At 40.3% G+C, this 21,206-nt stretch overlaps 1 protein-coding gene across 1 annotated transcript in view; it reads right to left on the bottom strand.

The window, feature by feature from the left end:
• The window catches only part of ADAMTSL3 (ADAMTS like 3), a 349,469-nt gene that overhangs the window by 206,656 nt on the left and 121,607 nt on the right, over positions 1-21,206 (bottom strand). Inside the window, 1 exon segment of the mRNA XM_049614336.1 lies at positions 8,793-8,838. Coding sequence (XP_049470293.1) covers positions 8,793-8,838 — 46 coding nt within the window.

Here is a 21,206-nt window from a genome sequence, read left to right as displayed (position 1 = left end):
GAATTTGTGTTTCTTTGTTTCTGCTTGTTGTGATTGTCGTTTAATTCATGTGCCTTTCTTCCCTTTTGGGGGGAAGGAGGCAAGGGGTGGGCAGTCACTGCTCTTCTCTAGAACCTGGTGCCTGCCTTCAAATGGATCTACGATGGAAAGATAAACACAGGCTTTTCAATTTCTGTCTACAACAACAGCAAGGAAATTCTAAGTAAATGCTCCGGGGAGCTCTCATGATAATAGTAAAAAGTGTCTGGGCAAGGCTTGATGACTCAGAAATCTTTTTACTTAATTACTAATCCCTCCCATCTGCTATTTCCAAAGCCAGATGCTGGCTGAAAAAATGTTACTTTAATCTTCAAAGCTGAGCATAAACTTCCCAATTGATGGGAATTAACTAATCCTATACTAATTTCCCAGTTAAAAAAGAACAGACACAGAAAGGCATTATTTTATATATTTTTTTCTTGTTACAAAAGTAATCAATGGCCCTTATAAAAACTTTTGACAAATAGTTTTTATGGAAAAAAAAAACATAAATAACAAAGTTTCTTGTACCTAAATCTTTACACAAATCCTTGATGATTCCCCAGAAACCAACTTCTGGAAATAAAATTTCTGAGAAAAAGGGTGTGTTTCATGAGCTTTTCAAAATATGGCCAAATTGCCCTCCAGGAATTTCCCTCCTTATTATCACCAGGATCCATAAATTCCCTTTTTCTCTGTCTCTCTTCTCAGCTTGGATATTATCATTTTCTAAACATTTTCCAATCGTCCGTGTTCAATAGCATTTCATTGCTTGAATTTGCATTTCCTCTCATTATTTAGGTCTGATAGCTTTCATGTTTATTTGCCTTTTGTATCCATTCTTCAAACATTTCTTGTTTTCTCGCCTTCATTTATCTAGTGGGATGTTTGCCTTTTTATTATTTTTAACAGACAAAACTATCAACTTTCCTAATGAGGTTATCAACTCCATCATTTTACGCTGGAAATATTTTTCCCATTTGATTTTGGTTTTGGTGCTTTGTAAGTCAAGAAACTCTATGTTTCATGTAGTCAGTTCTATTAATATTTCCCTCTACATCTTCTTCCCTCATTCATGAGTTCAGAAATGCTTCCCACCCCCCGCCTAAGAACAGATAGATACTGAAATGCACGTTTCTGGTTCCTTTCTAGTTTAGCAATGATATTTAACTCTTTGTTACGTCTGGAATTTCCTTTGATGGACGGTATAAGGTAGAAACCTAACTTTATTTTTTCTACAAACAGTTATTAATAAATTATCAGGCAGGATCTTAAAATATGACTTCTTTCATTTCTCCCCTTTTTACTACTTGACTTTTGTGTCTTACGGTGTTTATGCCTTTGGCCTTCATAATCTGCTTCAAATCCTTTTTGGAAGTAGGTAGGGAATAAATAAAATATAATAAATAAACTTCCCCTGGGCTTAGTTGTATTAGTTTGCTGTGAATCATTCCAAAATCCTGGAATGTAGGGTGTCCACATTTTTCCTGTTTCAGCAAGATTAAACCTAAACACAGGTCACACGGATGGAAGAGTCAAACTGAAGACTGGACGCGGTTGACCTTTCTCTCTTGAAATGTGTTTTCTAGCTGGCCCCAGGGAAGATAATCAGCTGATAAAATTATATGGCCTCCCTTCTCCCTAACCACGGCCAGTCTTCTCTGTATCTGACTCTTTGAAACCCATGCCAAAGGATGTAAGAGAGCAGAGTGAAAACGATTTCCCTTGCATTAGGCTCACTTGTGTGGCAAGCATGCTTTAAGGACTGAAATTTCTTGCTGTCTGACTCCTGACTGCCTTCGACACCATAAACCAATGAAGTTTCCCAAAATTAACAAGGCTTAATTAACAGACAGCCTAAGATGCCAGCCTACAGTTAGTCCTTGCTGAAAGGGTGACCAGGTTCGGACAAGGGACCCAGCCTCCTTGGCCACAGCTGATTATCGGAGGCAAACACCTGGTCCAGGCCAGGAATTTGGGATGGCAACAGAAGAGCCAGAGCTGAGGACTCCCATGGCTGTGGGGCGGGGCTAGCCGTCTCTTTCATGAGATGCCTGCTGAAGTGAAGCCAGCCAGTTCCCACAGCAAAGAAGGATGCAGCAGACAAGAAAGAAGGAAGGAAGGCTGACAAACCAGGTATTTCACCAGGAGTACATAACCTGGGTTTCTCACTGTCTGATTCCTGGGGCCAGGCCCTCAAGGTGTGCTGATACCCAAATTCCAGTAAATATCCACACATCCATCCAGTGAATCCCATTTTTCTTGAGCTAATTAGAGTGGCCTCCGTTCCTGGCAAATGACGATCCTGATGAAGAAAGACACCCTTGTATCTGCATCGCGCTCTCTAGTTTATCAGGGATCATCACTCACATTCTTTCTTTACCACCACCCTTTGACGGAGGTGGGTCAGAATTATCACTTCCTTCATTTTAGAAATGGAGACAACTGTGATCTAAGAAGTCTTCGGTCACTAGTCCAAAGACACACAGCTAGAATATGACACGGCCGAGACTGATTCCCAACGTAACAAGCATTCCATTATATGATATCACTTTCTGGTAATCTTGGGAGACATTGATGATTTACATTAAATGCTTCCTTTTACTTGGCATTCTTCCAGTGTCCACAGTAAGCCTGTCTGGTCGGCTTCAGCTGGGTTCCCTGCCCTGGTGCAAGACAATGTAGGGATTCTTGTGTCTTCAGTAGTTTAGCTGACCTTTAGGAAGCTTGAATGCTAAACATTCTTAGGGATTTCCCTAAGAAGCATTTCTCCCTATCAGTTAAGACAACACGTTTATTAAGTATACTTTATGGGTTTTGCATACGTTACATACCATGGACAACATAAAACAATAACCCACCGTTGTCATTTAGAGAGCTTGTAATCTTGGAGATGTAGCATCCACATGCATGAAATACACTGGTGCATTGTTTGTATTTATAGATTCATAAGTACAGCTTTGCAATGAAAGCAATAAAATTGTCGTCCAAGTGTTAAATGAAAACTTGACTGAGTGGAATAAGTAAAGAAGAGATCCTACATTGGGAAGACTGGACTCAAACAGGAGTAGGCAGCCAGACTGAAAAGCACAGAAAAGGAGAAGGAGGAGGAGGACAGAGATTAGGAGGAGAAGAGGAAGAAGGAGAGGAAGGAGGACAAAACGGGTAACAACTAGCACCCATTCAAGGACCATCCTAAAGACAGAGATTTCTTCTCCCTCCTAAAGCTATGAAAATACATAAACCATTCTCATGGGCAACTGAGGGAGAAATGCCAAGACAGGGAGATTACCTAAGACACACAGCATTTTTATGCAAAAGAGATAAACCATTACCTAGGGGATGATTTATATAATAGGACCGAACCAAGCTTTAATTTGGATTATATATTTAGGTAATTCTTCCCAGATAACCAGTGAGTAGGGACTTAGGGGAAATGCGATTTCTGTTGTAAGCAAATTTTAAAATTTTATTTTGTCTTCATATCCAAGCTGTACTAGCTGTACTAGGAGGTAAATTTGGGGATCCTGTTATATAACCGATGCCAAAATTTCCAGCCCGGAAATAAATTACTGCGAGTGACCATTATAAAAAGCCACAGTTAGCAAATGACGCATCATGGAAAAACGATATTTCAGATGAGATTTAAGGGATGGCATGATGTCAACGGGACAACACGCAGGAAACTACAAAAGCGACAGAGAAACAGCAGAAATACATTTAGTGGCTATGAGAGACAGGGAACGGACTTGTCCAGTGAGGGTAGAAGTGACGAGCTCCATACGGAAAAGTCTAACCAGTTTCCGGAGGTCCCTGAAAGCAAGTGAGGGGAATTAAAAGCAATAAGGATTCACGGAGGGAACTGGCACAGAAAACATGGCATTTTAGGAGGGCCGGTGTGATGGCCGATGGACGGGGGTAGGAGCCGCGACAATAGAAAGCAAAGAACACCTCTAAGGGGAAACCGCCAGAAATTAGCCATCCATAGGACCCATGGTATGAAGAGTCTCTCGAGGGTCACATCAAATGTTGCCTCTTCTAGGGGCGCCTGGGTGGCTCAGTCGGTTAAGCGTCCGACTTCAGCTCAGGTCACGATCTCGAGGTCCGTGAGTTTGAGCCCCGCGTTGGGCTCTGGGCTGATGGCTCCGAGCCTGGAGCCGGTTTCAGATTCTTTGTCTCCCTCTCTCTGACCCTCCTCCATTCATGCTCTGTCTCTCTCTGTCTCAAAAATAAATAAATGTTAAAAAAAATTTTTAATAAAAAAAAAATGTTGCCTCGTCTAGAAAGCCACCAGGGACCCCACGGTGCAGAGTTAACCATTTCTCCCCATCTGCGCTCACAGAAAAATGCGCTCATGCTTGCAAAACCACTCTCACCCAATTATGATAGACTCATTTTTGAAGGTATTTTCCCTTTGCCCTCTTCCAGCATTGCCTTCGGTACCATACACCCTGGTATAAAAAACGAGTAGTCAAATTCAAGTATTAGAACTCCTTGCTGACGCATATGACTTCCTTTGGACAGTCTCCACTGGCTCTGGGATACGCCTGATAAGGAAAACTCTCTCCAGAGGCCCCAGGGGCCTGGCCCTGGCTGTGAGGGTCTTTGCTGAGCACGACTAGAGGGTTATCTCTGAAGACGGCAGGTAGCTGGGATTAGGGGATGCTCCCCTAATCCTACAGGCCCTCAGCCCAAAGCACCATGTTCCCTGACAGAATGAAGCCAGGGAGAGCCGCAGAACCACAGCCTGATTTTTCGGGGGTGGGGGCAGCGTGGTCCTCATTTCCTGGCCATGCCTCCTGTTCCTGTACACGGGAAGTGGAATCTCTCCTTCTAGGGCCTCTGATGTGTGTGCCGAATGCATCCACACTTCATAACGAAAGGATATTCGATCTTCGAGTGCCTGGAGCCTGTCGTTCTCAGATATCTTCTACTGAAGTGGGCACAAGTCAGGAACGCGGCTGTCGGGGTCCGTCCGCATCAAGCCAGATCCTCCCCTGTGCCGGGGACCCCCTGGGCCACTGAAGTGGAAAGCCCGTGCCACAGAGGGCTTCATTTCCATGACTTCCCTCAGCTGCTTCTCCTCGTCCTTTCTCTGCTATTCCCTGATCTCTGTCCCTGGCCGACTGTGAATCTTCAGGAGGTCTCTCCTGCAGCTTCTGTAACGGTGTCTGAAAGGGGAACGTTCTGGCAACCGCCCCTGCCAGTCAGTCATGTGTTTGCGGGTAGGGAAAAGCAGCCATGTCTTAAACCACCGTCCGTAGTGTTATCCCATCCCCTAACAAAGCTCAAGACCGTTCAGGCTCCTTTCCAAGAGGCAGGCTGGTGTAGCAGAGTGCTTAACGTTGGCACTCCAGAGCCTGGGGGTGGACTGCCTGGGGTTCAATTCAGCTCTGTGACCTTGGGCAGGTTACCTAAGTCTCCTCCTGTGTATGAGTGGATATAAAAATAATACCTACTTTGTAGAGATGCCATGAGGACTATCATGGGTTTGTTCGTGGTCAGGCACTTAGAGTAATGCCTGCACTTAGGAAGTACTTAATAAGTGTGATCTATTATTATTATTATTATCATTATCATTATTAGTGATTTTTGCTAACAGTTAAAAAGCTTGTACACATAGATGACAAACTCTGTGGTTCTGAGGCTGAGAGCTTGAGGCTTCAGACAAGGAGGAACAGAAGTACGAGCCATCTCCGGGATGGGATGGAACAGTAGGTCCCTGGGGCTCACTGACAGTGACCTCTGATCCCCCATGGAGTAGGCTTCCCTGATCACTGAGATGGTGAGGTCCCTCCGGTGGGAATGGGAGGTCTCGCGGCCCGATGGGATAGGCTCTCAGGCCCCAGAGCTATAGGTGTGGACATCTCTGAACCACACGGCAAATCTCCCTCATAAGAGGGCTTCATCATGGAATCACAAAAGGCAGCTTCCTTCAGAAAAGCGGGTGACGGGCCCCATCTCTAGGGTCACGGGAAGCCACTGGCTGCGGTGCCAGCATGGCCGGCCTTCAGCCGGGACACTGAATGACAGCGAGAAGCTGGGGTGCACTGATGGGAGCCCGGTTCCCTCTCTCCTGGAGGTAGGTCACAGACTGGTTCCCCTCCTGCCCTCTGCACCACCCTGCGCAACACAGAGGTGGCGATTTCAAAAGGGAGAGTCTAAACCCCAATTAACAAAGCAGGAGGCAGGACACCTGAGTGGTTCGAGCAGTCAAGCATCCAACTCTTGGTTTCGGCTCAGGTCACGATCTCACAGTTCATGGGATCGCGCCCCACACTGGGCTCTGCGCTGACAGCACGGAGCCTGCTCGGGATTCCGTCTCTCCCTCTCTCTGCCTCTTCCCTACTGGTGCTCTCACCGTCTCTCTCAAAATAAATAAATAAACATAAAAAAAAAAATAAAGCAGGAAGCAACTCCAGAAAAGATGGGACTATCTTTGTGCCCCGAGTTCATGGGGTTACTTCATTTATGGCACTTGACCTCCTTGTGACGTTTCCATGTATATTCCCAGGAACGTACTGTATATCTCTCCTGCGAAGGAACAGACTCCTTAGAGATCCCCAGCAGCTGGGGCTGCACGGACCCCCTCTGGTCTGCAGGAGGACTTGAGCACGCACGACTGCACCCCACGGCCGTGAAGGACCTGCCACAACCCCCCTTCCTTGCCTAAAAGGAATTCGGTGAAAAACTCTGAGCTTGCAATGGCAGGCGTGGAGATTAACACCACATTCTTATGAAATCTCTGTAAGGACTCCAACGCTGAGAACGACAAGGAGCAACATTCACACTGCTCTCCTCTCTGCTGGTCACCACCTTCTACACATGTATTTCTCCCCAGCCTAGAAGGTGGTAAAGGTTCCTGCAGGATCTTCCCAGAGGGGCCCTCAGTTAGAGACCACAGGGACCCCTCAAGTCCCACGGAGCCTCAGGGGCATGGGATCTTCACTCGAGTTCACCAAAGTCCTAGCCCTTGTACCTGATATGTGGTAGGCTGTAGTAAATTATGTTGTGTGCCCACATTGTATGACCGACACTCCCAGACCCTCGTAACACTTGTGTTGAAGAAGATGCCTTCTTGGAATTCGCGAGAGCACAGAGCACACACAGACACGCACGCACGCAGAGACCCAAGAATGAAATCTCAAACTGCAACACCTTGATCTGGGCGTTTAAAATGAATTCTCCTAGGGGCGCCTAGATGGCTCAGTTGGTTGAGCGCCCAACACTTGATTTGAGATCATGTCATGATCCCAGGGTTGCAGGATTGAGCCCCACATCGGCCTCTGCACTTAGTGTAGAGGCTACTTAAGATTCTCTCTCTCTCAAAACAAAAAAAACCCTAAATACAAAAAACAATTTAAAAAAATGGGCACCCAGGCAAAAGGCAGTAGACCTAACCGCCTCTTAGATAAAACCCTTAGGTTGTTAATGAATTCACATGCTTGTATAGGAGACAATGCTAGACTGGGTTTGCATCCACGTGCCCACCTTTGTGCTGAGGTCAATCTCTCTGCCTTTGGTGCCCCAACCTGGACCTCAGCTCACTGAATTAAGCATCATGCACACGTGTGTGTCCCGATTCCTTGGACCTCTATCTGGTCGTAGGACATGTGAAATCTATTTGCTTTGTCACCCAAAATTTCTCCGAGGATATAATGGACACCAATCTGGCCGCCCAAGGCCTGAGTGATATTGGAGTTTGCCCAATAAATAAGTGCCCATGTTTCTCACTTAAATTTGAAACCAGTTGTAAGAGAAAGAAAAACACTTCTGCTTGGTCACTGATAAAAACCGCCATATGGCTGAGCCCCGCAGTCAGAAGGTCTCGCTCACACTGTGTGCCCAGGGCTGCTCCCCCAGGAAAAGTTTTGGTCTGCGGAAGACAAGCACTCAGACAGGACTTCTGTCTCACACTGGCCCAGGACAGAGAAGAGAGAGACAGGGACAAAGCCCCAGTGAGTAAAATTTTTTAAATAAATTAATCACAACCAACGGAGGAAAATGGACTTACAGAAAATCTAAATCTCACTTAGATTTCCAGATTCTCATAGTTTCCTTTTATTTCCCTTCATTTTGATTTGGGTATATATCACTAACAAGGGAAATGTTTTAAGTGGAAATAGGATTGGTTCCTTCTGGTATCTATTTTGCATTTTCAGATCTGTCAAGCAAAATGTTTGCATTTTGTTTTTAAGTGCTCAGCGTTGTAGAATAAGAGTGAGGTTTCTAAACCCATCCCTATGTGGGATTTTCTTGCATCACCTATAGAGCGCTCTTAACACATTTTGCAGTGGGCGGGACAGGTGGTTTAGAGCAGGGAAAGGAAGCAGAGACCGGTTCAAGTCTGTGCTCTTCCTTTGAGACCCTTGGAAAATAATTTTACTTCTCTCAGCCCCAGGCCCCTCATTTGCAAAAAAGAAATAACCACACCTCATCTGCCTACATCTCAGAGACAGTGTGAAGGTCCAATGACATACCGTACCTAAAAGCACTTTGAACTTTGAAGGTGTTTTACAGGTATTAGGTATTGTTTCGATGAATTCAGAAATTATTAAATACTTGCCAAATAAGTTTATACGTTTGAAATAGCCTCAAAAGGTAGTAGAAATGGAAAGCACGAGATATACAAAAATCTGTTGTCAATTAAAAAATACTTAAATTTTCCACAAAGGGTACCAAGAAGCCATTAGCTTTATAGTACGCATTATAATATTCTAACTTAAAACATGAACTTATTTTATTGGATTATATATTTTTGTTATAGAACTTACATGGTTGCTGCACGTCTTGTATCGAATATTCTGCCCTTCGCAATTCCTAGAGGAAAAAAGGGGACAAAGAAATGATTTCATAGAAGTGGCAAGCAGCACAAAAGAAAAAAGGGAAGGGAAGGGAAGGGAAGGGAAGGGAAGGGAGAAAAAGAGAAAAGGAAAGAAAAGAAAGAAAAGAAGAGAAAAGGAAAGGAAAGGAAAGAAAAAAGAAAAAGAAAAAGAAAAGAAAAGTAAAGTAAAGAAAAGAAAAGAAAAGAAAAGAAAAGAAAAGAAAAGAAAAGAAGGACGGAGAAGGAAGGAAGAGAGGGAGGGAGGGAAGGAGGGGAGGGAGGAAGGAAGGAAGGAAGAACAATAAATACAAGGTGATACCGATAAAACTTTTATTGTTCATGTCACCTCAGAGATTCAAAGTTTAAATTCTAACAAATAACTTTCAGAAATCAGGAGGGCAAAAAAGTCTCATGAAAGTGTCACTTTAAAGAGAGTGAATTCTTGAGCTGAATTAATGTCATGATATTACTTATGTGCAGTTTTTACTCTGGGATCCATATGACCACTGAAATAAACGTGTGTGCATATTTCTGGGTTTTTTTTCTGTGAAAAAGAAGGGGAACTACGGGTAGAAGCATTTGGGCACCATGCCCCTCACTCACTGAAGCAACCTCAGTCAGCCGCGCATTCCGTGACCTCCTTCTCCAATCAATACGGTGATCTCGGTGAGAAATCTGCTTGAGGCGATGCCTCCACTTCTGATTTCGACTACTGGCCTTACTAAATGGATACTACGAAATAGGGTCCGGGGGGCTTTGTCGGGAAACCAGTACCGTAGGGTCTGAAGTCACATACAGGTTTGAGAATCCTCTAGAAAGGATCACCGCATACCATATCCTCCCCTCCAGCCACTGGTTCTAGAACTTTGCCACTCATTCTCTGAGCAGATTTTTCCTTGGATGTTTGGAGTTCCCTGTGGCAGGAACTTTCCCCAGTCAGAGCTCGCTGGTCTATAGTTTATATTAACTCCTTAAAGTTATCCGATCCACTAATGGCACCTCTCCCAATTTTTCAATTACGTGTTTTTACCTGTGGTATTCCTGGTCAGTTCAATGGCAGATTTGCAGCAAAGAAAGCCAACCACAGGCTTCACTCATCACCTTGTGTTAAAAGTCAACTGATACTATTTCAATTGTTTTAAAATATTTAGCCCTAGAAGAAGAGAAATCTTTACCAAGTGGATCTGATTTTTTGCTGGTATGGCTTAAATAAGAGCCTATACGAAATGATTCACAATCTGTTTCAGCAATATCCAATTCATGGCACACGCTGACGATTCTATTTTTATTGATTACAAAAAGAGTAAGTGAACACTAATAACATGCCAAGAAGTATAAAGGAGGATAATCGATCTTTCCAAATCCCATCACCAAGATTTACACTCTCCATATTTTGGCATCCAATCATCCAGTATTTCTGCATGATTTACTGACAGATGTGAAAGCATACTACTAATTCAACTTTGGATTAGTTTTGATCTAAGATAGCAAACATTCCTCCCACTTTACTATGAATTCTTTGAAGAAATTCTTTTAATAACTACATAAAAGTCCATTATGCAGACATTACACTTTTTATAGTTTTGAATTTAAAATTTTCTTAACTGTGGTAAAATCCACATAACACAAATTTACGTCTTAACCATTTTTAGGTATACAACTCAGCATTAAGTATATCCATATTGTAGTACAAACATTACCTTTCATGGTTATTTATGCTGCCTCCTTCTCCCCCTGTAGTTTTTAAATTTACATACAGTGAAATTCACTTTGGAGGGGGGGGGCGGTGTACAATTTTATGAGGTTTTACAAATCCACCCTCCCCCTGACTCATTTGCTTTTCACGTAGTGATTATTTTGTATTTTATTATGTCTCCTGATTTTTGATCCCGCTTTTCACTTTTCCTTCCTTTGCCATCCTTCTCAAACTGCCCCTTCCCCACTTATATCTCATATCATATTCACGTTCCTTTCTGTTGCATTTGCAGAATGTACCCCTAATGGAAGTGAGAAGGCGTATGGGAGGAAGTCTGGGGGTGAAAAAATAAAAGCATCATAGCTGCCTCCGAAAGCATTATCTACATGATAGTTAAATTTCTGAACTTGAAGGCAGACAAGGTATCCGATCAGTTGCCCCTTTTTAATGTAATTCTCATGACTTTGGGATGAGAACATCTTCCCAGATGTTACTGTAAAAGGCTGATCCAGTCTTGGTATTTTGTAACACTTCCTATATCCTTTTTTTGTGTGTCTTGTCATAGGTATATGGCTCTGAAATTTATTAAACCTTCAGTGAGGCTACATCAAACTTTAAATATTCAAGAAGCACCACACTGGGAGGCTGGCGGGAAAACAGTATTAGGGTGGAGAAGGCTCTCTCTTGGTCGAGGGGAAGTGACGCCATTCTCCTGGGAGACAACAGCTATGCCAGTGGACAAGGTCATGTACTTACATAACTTATTTCATTGTGCTTTTTATGTGTGGAAAAAAAGAAGAAAATAAATTACAGAAAAAGTGAAAGGGTAATTTAAAGTACTCTGTTTATTTTGGAAAGGCCCCGAATGAGGAAAGCAGCTAATAGATTAGGGAAGTGATAACCAAAACTTTTGAACCATGCTGACTTGGAACCCTAAAAAGCTTTTAATTCTCATTTCCAGAGAGCAGGAAAATGGCAAAGATACATTTTAAGAGAGTATCTGAATTGATCTAAATACTGATATACAAAAAATATCAAAACTTAGGAAGCATGGAGTTTTCTCTAAAAGCGTTTTGGAACTTCAAAAAAATTATCCCAGATGCATTTTTCCCAACTGCTTGACTTCAGCCATTTAAATGAAAAACAAAATTACTTTTAGAAGAAGTTTAAAACTAAAAGGAAAGAGCCTATGAGGTGAAAACAGCTGATGATTGTGTCTCAGGTCTGCTGTGTGGCCCATATAGTCATGGTCCACACCCCACGGTCCCGATTATAAGCCTAGCATCCAGGAGGCATGAACTTGTACCCCAACTGGTGAGCCTGAAAATCTACATGTGAAACATCAGTGTATCTCCATTACAAATCCCACCACAACAGCAGCAAAATGGTATGGAAAGAGCATTTTACCGCATGAATTCTCAAAATATAAAGGACCATTCTGGATTCATCCTTCTCCAGCAACTTCTTACCAGGAAGTACTATGTACCAGGATGTGGGTATAAAGATAAAGATGCAGGGACACTATCTCTCAATTCCCCTAACTACATCAGTAGATTTATATATATATATATATATATATATATATATTTTTTTTTCATTTTTTTTTTTTTTTAACCCAACCATCTGGCCAACATTTTTAATGTTCTACCTAGCACACAGTAAACTCGCTGACTGGTCTCTATTGATGTGGCTTTGGTTACAATTTAGCATGAAAATGAATCACCACTTTATGAAACAGGCATAAAATGAAATGCAAGTTATTTTAAAGTTAAGGACACTGGAGTCCTAATTCCCCAAGCAGGAACCTGCCAGCTTATTCTGGAAATAATTCTTTTGGCCTGCAGCAACTGAGCTACAGAAATATTGCTTCCAAGTTTTTAATTTCATTCTAATTATTATATGCAAGAGCTAATGGTTATCAGGAGTATATGAAAATTCAAGAACATCATTTCACAATTATGTATTTTCTATCCATTACAACATTCATAACACCCTGAAATTGGAGATTTTTGAAGCCATAAATTTATGAATATATAAAAAACATATGTTGATTCCACATGAGGATACATTAAAAACATTAATAAAATTTCCCCGGAGTTTATAGCAGGATAATTTATTACATTCATTTGATGATATATCGACTCAAACACTAGTGTCTTAAAGACTGAGAAGCATGTGTCTGAAGAATAAAAATATATTAATTTTTTAAATAGTAGTTAACTTAAATCTGTGTTCCCCATGGCTGGCAGTTGACTAGAATATCAAGTTACAAATTTCTGCAAGACAGACATTCTGGCTGGGGCACGCTTTGCAGTGCAAAAGAAATGACTGTGTATTTAAATATAATCAAAGTCTGAAAAAAAAATTATCCACAAAAAATAAATGAGCAAAAGAGCCACATTCATCCCCTTCCCTAAATCATGAATTTCAATAAGTGCCCCGATAACAACAGAGGGCACTGAAATGCTTTCAAAAGCTTTGGGATGGCTTTTTGTTTGATTTTGTATGTAACCACCTCCATATTCCTTTTCCAAGAAAAACTGACCACAGAGCTCAATATTCATGAAGACTTAACAACTCTCTAAGGCTGTTCTAGGGTAAAGAGACCTGATAAGCTTTCCAAGGGAAGGAGGTTTCCTTCTCAATCACCTCAGAGTACTTTCAAAATGACAGTAAAAGTTCTTAATATGTGAGTGGGTCACGAGTGATTAGTTTGATGCTGCCTGAAAGACGGGGAGCAGGGATGAGTGAACTAGTAACAAATCTGCTGCAAATTTAATTTTTATGCAGAGAAATAACGTTGCTGTCCCCAGTTCTTATGGAAGACACGGAGTGAGTGGGTGTGCCGTCGGCCTGGCCCCATACCAGGAACCAAGCTGGAACAGGACATATATTGCCATGCATTTATCTTATATTTAATTCTCTCATTTAATTTTTTTTATGTTTTTCTAAAGTTTGTTTGTTGTTGTTGTTTTAAGAGGGGGGGAGGAGCAGACAGAGAGAGAAGCAGGCTCTGTGCCATCAGTACAGAGCCCGACATGGGGCTTGAACCCACAAACTCTGAGATCATGACCTGAGCCAAAATCAAGAGTTGGGTGCTTAACCAACTGAGTCACCCAGGCACACCCCCATTTAATTTTTTTAATATTTGATTAGGATCTTTTCTAGCCTGACCTATTTTTTTCAAATTAGATGAGTTCAGGGAATAAACAAATGTGGAGATTCTCAGGCCTAAGAGCAAGTTTCAGAATACAGATTAAGATTTGTGCATAAATAAACTAAAAAAAAAAAAAAAAAAAACAAACAAACCAAACATTAAAATCCTTAAAAAAATGAAAAAAAATAAGCAAGTACTACTTTGGAGATGGGCACTCAAAACATAGTAGCAATATTTAGGGTTGAATTGTTTTGTGTTCTTAAAAGTATTTTATTATGAAATGTTTTAAGTCCACAATAAAAGAATGATACAAACTCATACATACACCAGCAAGCTTCATCATTTCTTAAGGTGTTCTTCAGATTTATTTATCACTTATCTATCTATCTATCTATCTATCTAATCTATCTATAGTAGGCATCTACCTATCATCTATCTATCTATCTATCTATCTATCTATCTATCTACCTATCTTAGTTTAAAGTAGGCTTCATGCCCAGTGTGGAGCCCAACGAGGGACTTGAATTTACAACCCTGAGATCAAGAGTCAGACGCTCGGCTGACTGAGCCACCCAGGCGCCTCTCTTTGGATTTATTTTTGAGAAATCTATCATTACAAATATGGGGGATGCTCTCTGCCAATCCTCCTCAATCCTATTTCCCTGCCTCCCTCTGCAGAGACAACTAAGTAAATGGTATCATAGTGTGTATAATCTTCCACAGCTTGATTTTTAAAATTTGTATAGACACTATGTTCTTGAAAATATCCACGTGGATAGATGCAACTCTAATTTATTCGTTTTTATGGTTCCATAGTAACCCAATGTATAAATACACCACCATTAATTTATCAACTCTTTTTATTTTCTATTGACCAATTTTCCTAAAGTTTTTGAAGATTCTGCAATAAGCAATCTCACACAACCACCTTAGGCATATCTGCATGTATTTCTCTGGGATATATACCTGCGTGGGACCGCCCTGTTGTGGGCATTTATAGCTTCACTGCTACTAGATATTGACAAACTGCTCTTTAAAGTGAGAATACTATGGGGCACCTGGGTGGCTCAGTCGGTTAAGCGTCCGACTTCGGCTCAGGTCATGATCTCGCGGTTCGTGAGTTCGAGCCCCGCGTCAGGCTCTGGGCTGATGGCTCAGAGCCTGGAGCCTGCTTCCGATTCTGTGTCTCCCTGTCTCTCTGCCCCTCCCCCATTCATGCTCTGTCTCTCTCTGTCTCAAAAATAAATAAACGTTAAAAAAAAAAATAAAGTGAGAATACTAATTTTCACCCCAGTTTGTAGCACAAAAAGGTTCTAGCTTTTACAAACCTAGGTCAATATTCGGCATTTTATTTTATTTTATCTTAATTTATTTTGAGAGAGAGAGCAAGCAGGGGAGGGACAAGAAGAGAGGGAGACAGAATCCCAAGCAGGCTCCACACTGTCAGCACAGAGTCCAATGCAGGGCTTGAACTCACAAACCATGAGATCATGACCTGAGCCAAACTCAAGAATCAGATGCTTAATCAATTAAAGCCACCTAGGCACCCCAATATTTGGCATTTAAAAACTTATAAAGTTTTTCCCAATACAAAGAACATAAAATATCTCACTTTGTATTCTTTTGCATCTTTTTGGTAATGAGGTTAATTTTGTCATTTGTTTTTGACGATGCAGAATTTCCCATTCACACCCTTTCTTCATTTTTCTACAGCTTTGGTTTCGGTTTACTGTTAAGTAGAAGTTATTTAAATATTTCAGACACTAGTCCCTTATTGGCTATATTCACTGTCAAGAGCCTCGTACTCTAGGCTTTTCTTTTGGCTTATAGTACATTTTTATGATACAGAAGTGCTTGTGTGGTGTGCTTGAATTTATCAATATTTTCCTTTGTAACTTAAACTCTTTGTATCTTAATTAAGGAATCATTCACTACCCAGAGATCATAAAGACATTCTCTGCTATTTTCTTCTAAATGTTTTCAAGCTTTGCTTTTCATACGTAGACTCTAACAAACCTAGAATGTATTTTTTATGTGCATTGACATTTTCTAATATTTTCCCTTTGTATATCAATAATCATAGGTGATCCTCATATATTGAATATCCACCCTTTCTCCACAAATTTTTAATGCCACCTCTAATATATAGCAAACTTCCATATATGTGTGTTTTTGTTTCTTGCATCTCCATTTTGCTATATTTCATTACATTTTGCTATTACTTGTGCCTCGGCTACTACTGTAGTTAAATATTTTAAATTTTAGTATCGGGGCAAGTTGCTCATTCTGTTGTTTGAAAAACTGTTTTCACTACCTTCGCATTTCCATTTGATTCTTTTTTTTTTTTAATTTTTTAAACATTTATTCATTTTTGAGAAACAGAACGCAAACAGAAGAGAGTCAGAGAGAGAGGTAGACACAGAATCCGAAGCAGGCTCCAGGCTCCGAGTTGTCAGCACAGAGCCCGATGCGGAGCTTGAACCCACGAACACGAGATCATGACCTGGGCCGAAGTCAGACGCCCAACTGACTGAGCCACCCAGGTGCCCCTCCGTTTGATTCTTAGAATTGGTATTACACTTAATTTAAAGATTAATTTTAGGGGGAAAGTTGGCATTTTTATGATGTGACTTTCTATTTATGAACATATTACATCTCACCATTTATTTAGATGAGACTTTAACTTTTTCAAAAAGGTCTTGTACATCTACTGAATATTTTACAAGGTACCTTATATTTTGTTAGTAGTATAAATGGCATCTTTTTGAAATTTTGCTTTCTTGGTGTTTGCTAGTGTACAAGAATACAGTTGTTATGTGTACATTAATCTTGTTTCCAGTAATGGGACCCTTATTAGTCCTATTTTTTTAATGTGGAGATATTCTTAGATGTTCTCTTAGACAATCAGGTAGTCTCTGAATCATGAGAACTTTATTTCTTCCTTTCTAATTCTTATACTAATAAGTATTTCCAATACTTTGTATTTCTTTTTCTTGCCTTATTACGCTGACTAGGACCCCAAATACAATAACAAATACAAACAATGACAGCCAAGCATCCTTATTTTATACCTAATATCAGAGAAAGTACAGTAACATTTTATTCGGAAGGAGTATATCTACCATAGACCAAAAGAGCACACCTCTATTTCTACTTGGCTAAATTTTTCTTCTCAGTTATTAAAAAAGTTGCATGGATTTAGATAACTATAATTTTTCTCTTACATCATCAATGCTGTGCTTGATGGTGCTTACTCATGGCAAATATTTCCTTTTGTATTATGTATTTTAGGACTGCAAGCTAATCTTAAATAAGGGATCTACTGATAGGAATAGGAATCCCATATGGTCTGCCTCGGTGGTCTGTCCCTCCATATCTTTTACTACCACTAGTAGCTTCATACTATCAAGGGTTACAAGACCACTTTTCACATTAATTTCTCACCTCAAAGCTTCCACAATAATATGGGATATATTCATTAATTCAATATACCCGATATATGTAAATCAATATACATGTACCTCAAACTCTTGGAAGAACAGGTCTACTGTTCCAAAGTGGAAACTTTTTTAAATTCAGTGTTGAAACCAAGAATCTAAAATTCTCTATGCTGGCATATGGCTCCCCCTTTTTTTTTCAGGGCTGGGGGGGTCCTAGTCCATCTTTTTAGGAAACATATGGACTTCAAAAGTCCTGCCTTTATATTATGGTTGGAGTTCCTACACTGTGCCTCATATACACTCAAGACCTGATCTCTTGTGAAAATGAAGGAATTAAAACTCAACAGCCTGAGTTCTGGAGACCAACAGACCCCCTCTCCATTTTCCACGTAGGCATAGAATCAGGTATGCACTGACTGGTCTGGCATTCAGTTACCTCTATGTTTTTTTTGGTTCTGTTGATTTCCTTTATTTCTTGTAGGTTCACCTTCACTTTTTCATTAAAACTTTTAATGTTATGTTTTTTTTTTTAAATCCAAGTATGATTGACATACAACATTATATTCATTTTGGGTATACAATAGAGCGATTCAACAATTCTATACATTACTCAATGCTTACCAGGAGGAGCACATTATCTATTTTACCCATCCCCCACTCTCCTCACTTCTGGCAACCACCAATTTGTTCTCTGTACTATAAGAGTATGTTTTGTTCTGTTTTGTTTTGTCTTTTTCCTCTGTCTGTTATGTTTCTTAAATTCCACACATGAATGAAATATTATGCTATTTGTCTTTCTCTGATGGACATATTTCACTTAGCATTATACCCTCCTGCTCCATCCATGTTGTTGAAAATGGCAAGATTTCATTCTTTTTTATGGTTGAGTACTATTCAATTTTTATATGTACCGCATCTTTTTTAGCCATTCATCTATAGACGGACACTTGGGTGGTTTCCATATCTTAGCTATTATAAGTAATGCTGAAACAAACAGAGGAGTATTTTTAGTGTTTTCATTTTCTTTGGGTAAATCATCCAGTATGGAATTACTGGATCATATGGTAATTCTATTTTTAATTTTTTTGAGGAACATCCACACTGTTTTCTACAGTAACTGCACAGTTAGCATTCCACATCAGCCATAGAAATATTTTTCTAGGGGTGCCTGGGTGGCGCAGTCGGTTAAGCGTCCGACTTCAGCCAGGTCACGATCTCGCGGTCCGTGAGTTCGAGCCCCACGTCAGGCTCTGGGCTGATGGCTCGGAGCCTGGAGCCTGTTTCCGATTCTGTGTCTCCCTCTCTCTCTGCCCCTCCCCCGTTCATGCTCTGTCTCTCTCTGTCCCAAAAATAAATAAAAAACGTTGAAAAAAAAATTAAAAAAAAAAAAAAAAGAAATATTTTTCTAGATATGTCTCCTCTGGAAAGAGAAACAAAAGCAAAACTAAACTACTGGGACCGCAAAAAAATAAAAAGCTTTTGCAAAGGAAACCATCAACAAAAAACAAAAAGCGTATCTATTTAATAAGAGAACATATTTGCAAATGATATACCCAAGAAGAGGCTTATTCCAAAAATATATCAAGAGCTTACACAACTCAACACCAAAAAAAGAAATAATCCAATTAAAAATTGGCAGAGGACCTGAATAGACATTTTTCCAGAGAAGACACACAGACGGCTGCCACATTGAATAGATGCTCAACACGACTAATCATGAGGGGAATGCAAATTAAAACCACAATGAGATATCACTCTACACCTGTCAGGATGGCTGAAATCAAAATACAAGTAGCAACAAGTGTTGACGAGGATGTGGAGAAAAAGGAAACTTCAAGTGCTGTTGGTGAGAAGGCTTTATTTTTTAAAGCAGTTTTAGGTTCACAGCGAATTGAGGGGAAGGTTCAGAGAGCTCCCATACTCATCTCTCTGCCCCTACATAAGCATAGCTTCCCGATTATCAACATCCCCAACCAGAGTGGTAGCTTCTTTACAACTGATGAATCTACATTGACACATTATAATCACCCGAAGTCCATAGGTTATGTTATGGTTAATTCTTGAGGTTTATCCAGTAGGTTTAGGTTTGAACGTAAGCATATCAATATGTATCCATCATTATGGCATCACAGAGAACATTTTCACTGCCATAAAAATCCTCTGTGCCTTGCCAATCCATCCCTTCCCCACCCCCGACACCTGACAACCACAGTCTCCATAGTTTTGCCTTTTCCACAATGTCATACAGTTAGAACCACAGTATGAAGCCTTCCAGATTGGCTGCTTGCACTTAGGAGTATGCATTTAAGGTTCCTACGTGTCTTTCCATGGCTTAATAGCCCATTTCTTTTTAGCAATAAATAACATTCCATTGTCTGGATGGACCACAGTTTGTTTATCCATTCCTCTCCTGAAGAGCATTTTGGTTGCTTCCACGTTTTGGTAATTATGAATAAAGCCGCTACAGACATCCGTGTGCAGGTTTTTGAGTAGCTATCAGATTTCAACTCTTTCGGTAAATACCAAGGAGTGCAACTGCTGGCTAGGGTGGTAAAAGTACGTCTAGTTTTGCAAGAAACTGCTAAACCACCTTCAAAGGTGGCTGCACCATTTTGCATTCCCACCAGCCAGCGTGTTGTTCCTGTTGTCCCACATCCTCGCCAGAGTGTGGTGTTGTCAGTGTTTCAGATTTTAGCCACCTAATAGATGTGTAGCGGTGATTCGCTGTTGTTTAATTTGCATTTCTCTGATGACATACGATGGGTGGTTATTTTTCCATATGTTTATTTGCCATCTGTATATCTTCTTTGGTGCAGTGCCTGTTAAGGAATTTGGCCCATTTTTCAATTAGGTTGTCCATTTTCTTATCGTTGAAGAAAATCTTTTTACAGATCTTTGTATATTTCTTTATCAGGTGTGTCTTTTGCAAATATTTTCTCCCAGTCTGAGGTTTCCCTTCTCATTCTCTTGGCATTGTCTTTTGCAGAGCAGAATGTTTTAATTTCAATGAAGTGCCTATGGTAGCGTATCTAAAAAGTCATTGTCATTGCCATACTGACGGTCATCCTTATATTCTCCTATGCTATCTTCTAGAATATAGTTCTGTGTTATGTATATGATGATCCATTTTGAGTTAACTTTTATGAATGATGCAAATATGTATCTAAATTCTGGTTTTTTTGTATGAAAATGTCCAGTCGTTTCACACCATATTTTGAAGAGACTATCTTTGCTCCATTGTACTGCCTTTGCTCCTTTGTCAAAGATCACTTAACTATATTTATGTGGATCTATTTCTGGGCTCTCTATCCTGTTCCACTGATCTATTTAATATTCTTTCACCAATACCATATTGTCTTGATTATGGCAGCTTTATAGTAAATCTAGACATCAGATAGTGTCAATCCTCCAACACTGTCCTTCTCCTTCAACATTTTGTTGGCTATTCTGGGTCTGCCTCTCCACATACATTTTAAAATCAGTTTGTCAATATCTTACAAAATAACTTGCTAGGATTCTGATTGGGATTGCACTGAATCTATAGACCAGGTTGGGAGGAACTGACGTCTTCACATTATTAAGTCTTTCTATCCATGAACATGGAATAACTCTTCATTCAGTTTTATTATTTGGCCTTTTAAAAAAAGATTTATATTCTATTTTACCTGGCATTTCTAGGAGTTTGTTTCTAACTAAATTAAATCTTTTATTTAAAAATAAGTGTAAATCACATGCATTTGTAAGAAATAATGAAAAGAGATCCCACGTACAGTTGACCTTATTTCCCTCGATGTTAACATCTTGCAAAAGTATAGAACAATAACATAATCAGGATACCGACATTTATACAGTCAAAATATAGAACATTTGTATCACCACAAGGATCCTTCAAGTTGTCTTTTATAACTGTAGTACTTTCTTTCTTCTCATGTTTACCTCCTCCTTAATACCTGGCAACTACTAATCTGTTCTCCATTTCTATTTGTCGTTGTTATTGTTGTTATTTTAAGAATACTACATAGTTGGGGCGCCTGGGTGGCGCAGTCGGTTAAGCGTCCGACTTCAGCCAGG

This window comes from Panthera uncia (assembly GCF_023721935.1).
Source record: "Panthera uncia isolate 11264 chromosome B3 unlocalized genomic scaffold, Puncia_PCG_1.0 HiC_scaffold_2, whole genome shotgun sequence".
NCBI classification, from domain to species: Eukaryota; Metazoa; Chordata; class Mammalia; order Carnivora; family Felidae; genus Panthera; species Panthera uncia.
The sequence above is the reverse complement of the archived record's forward strand: the minus strand, read 5'-3'. Positions and strand labels throughout refer to the sequence as shown.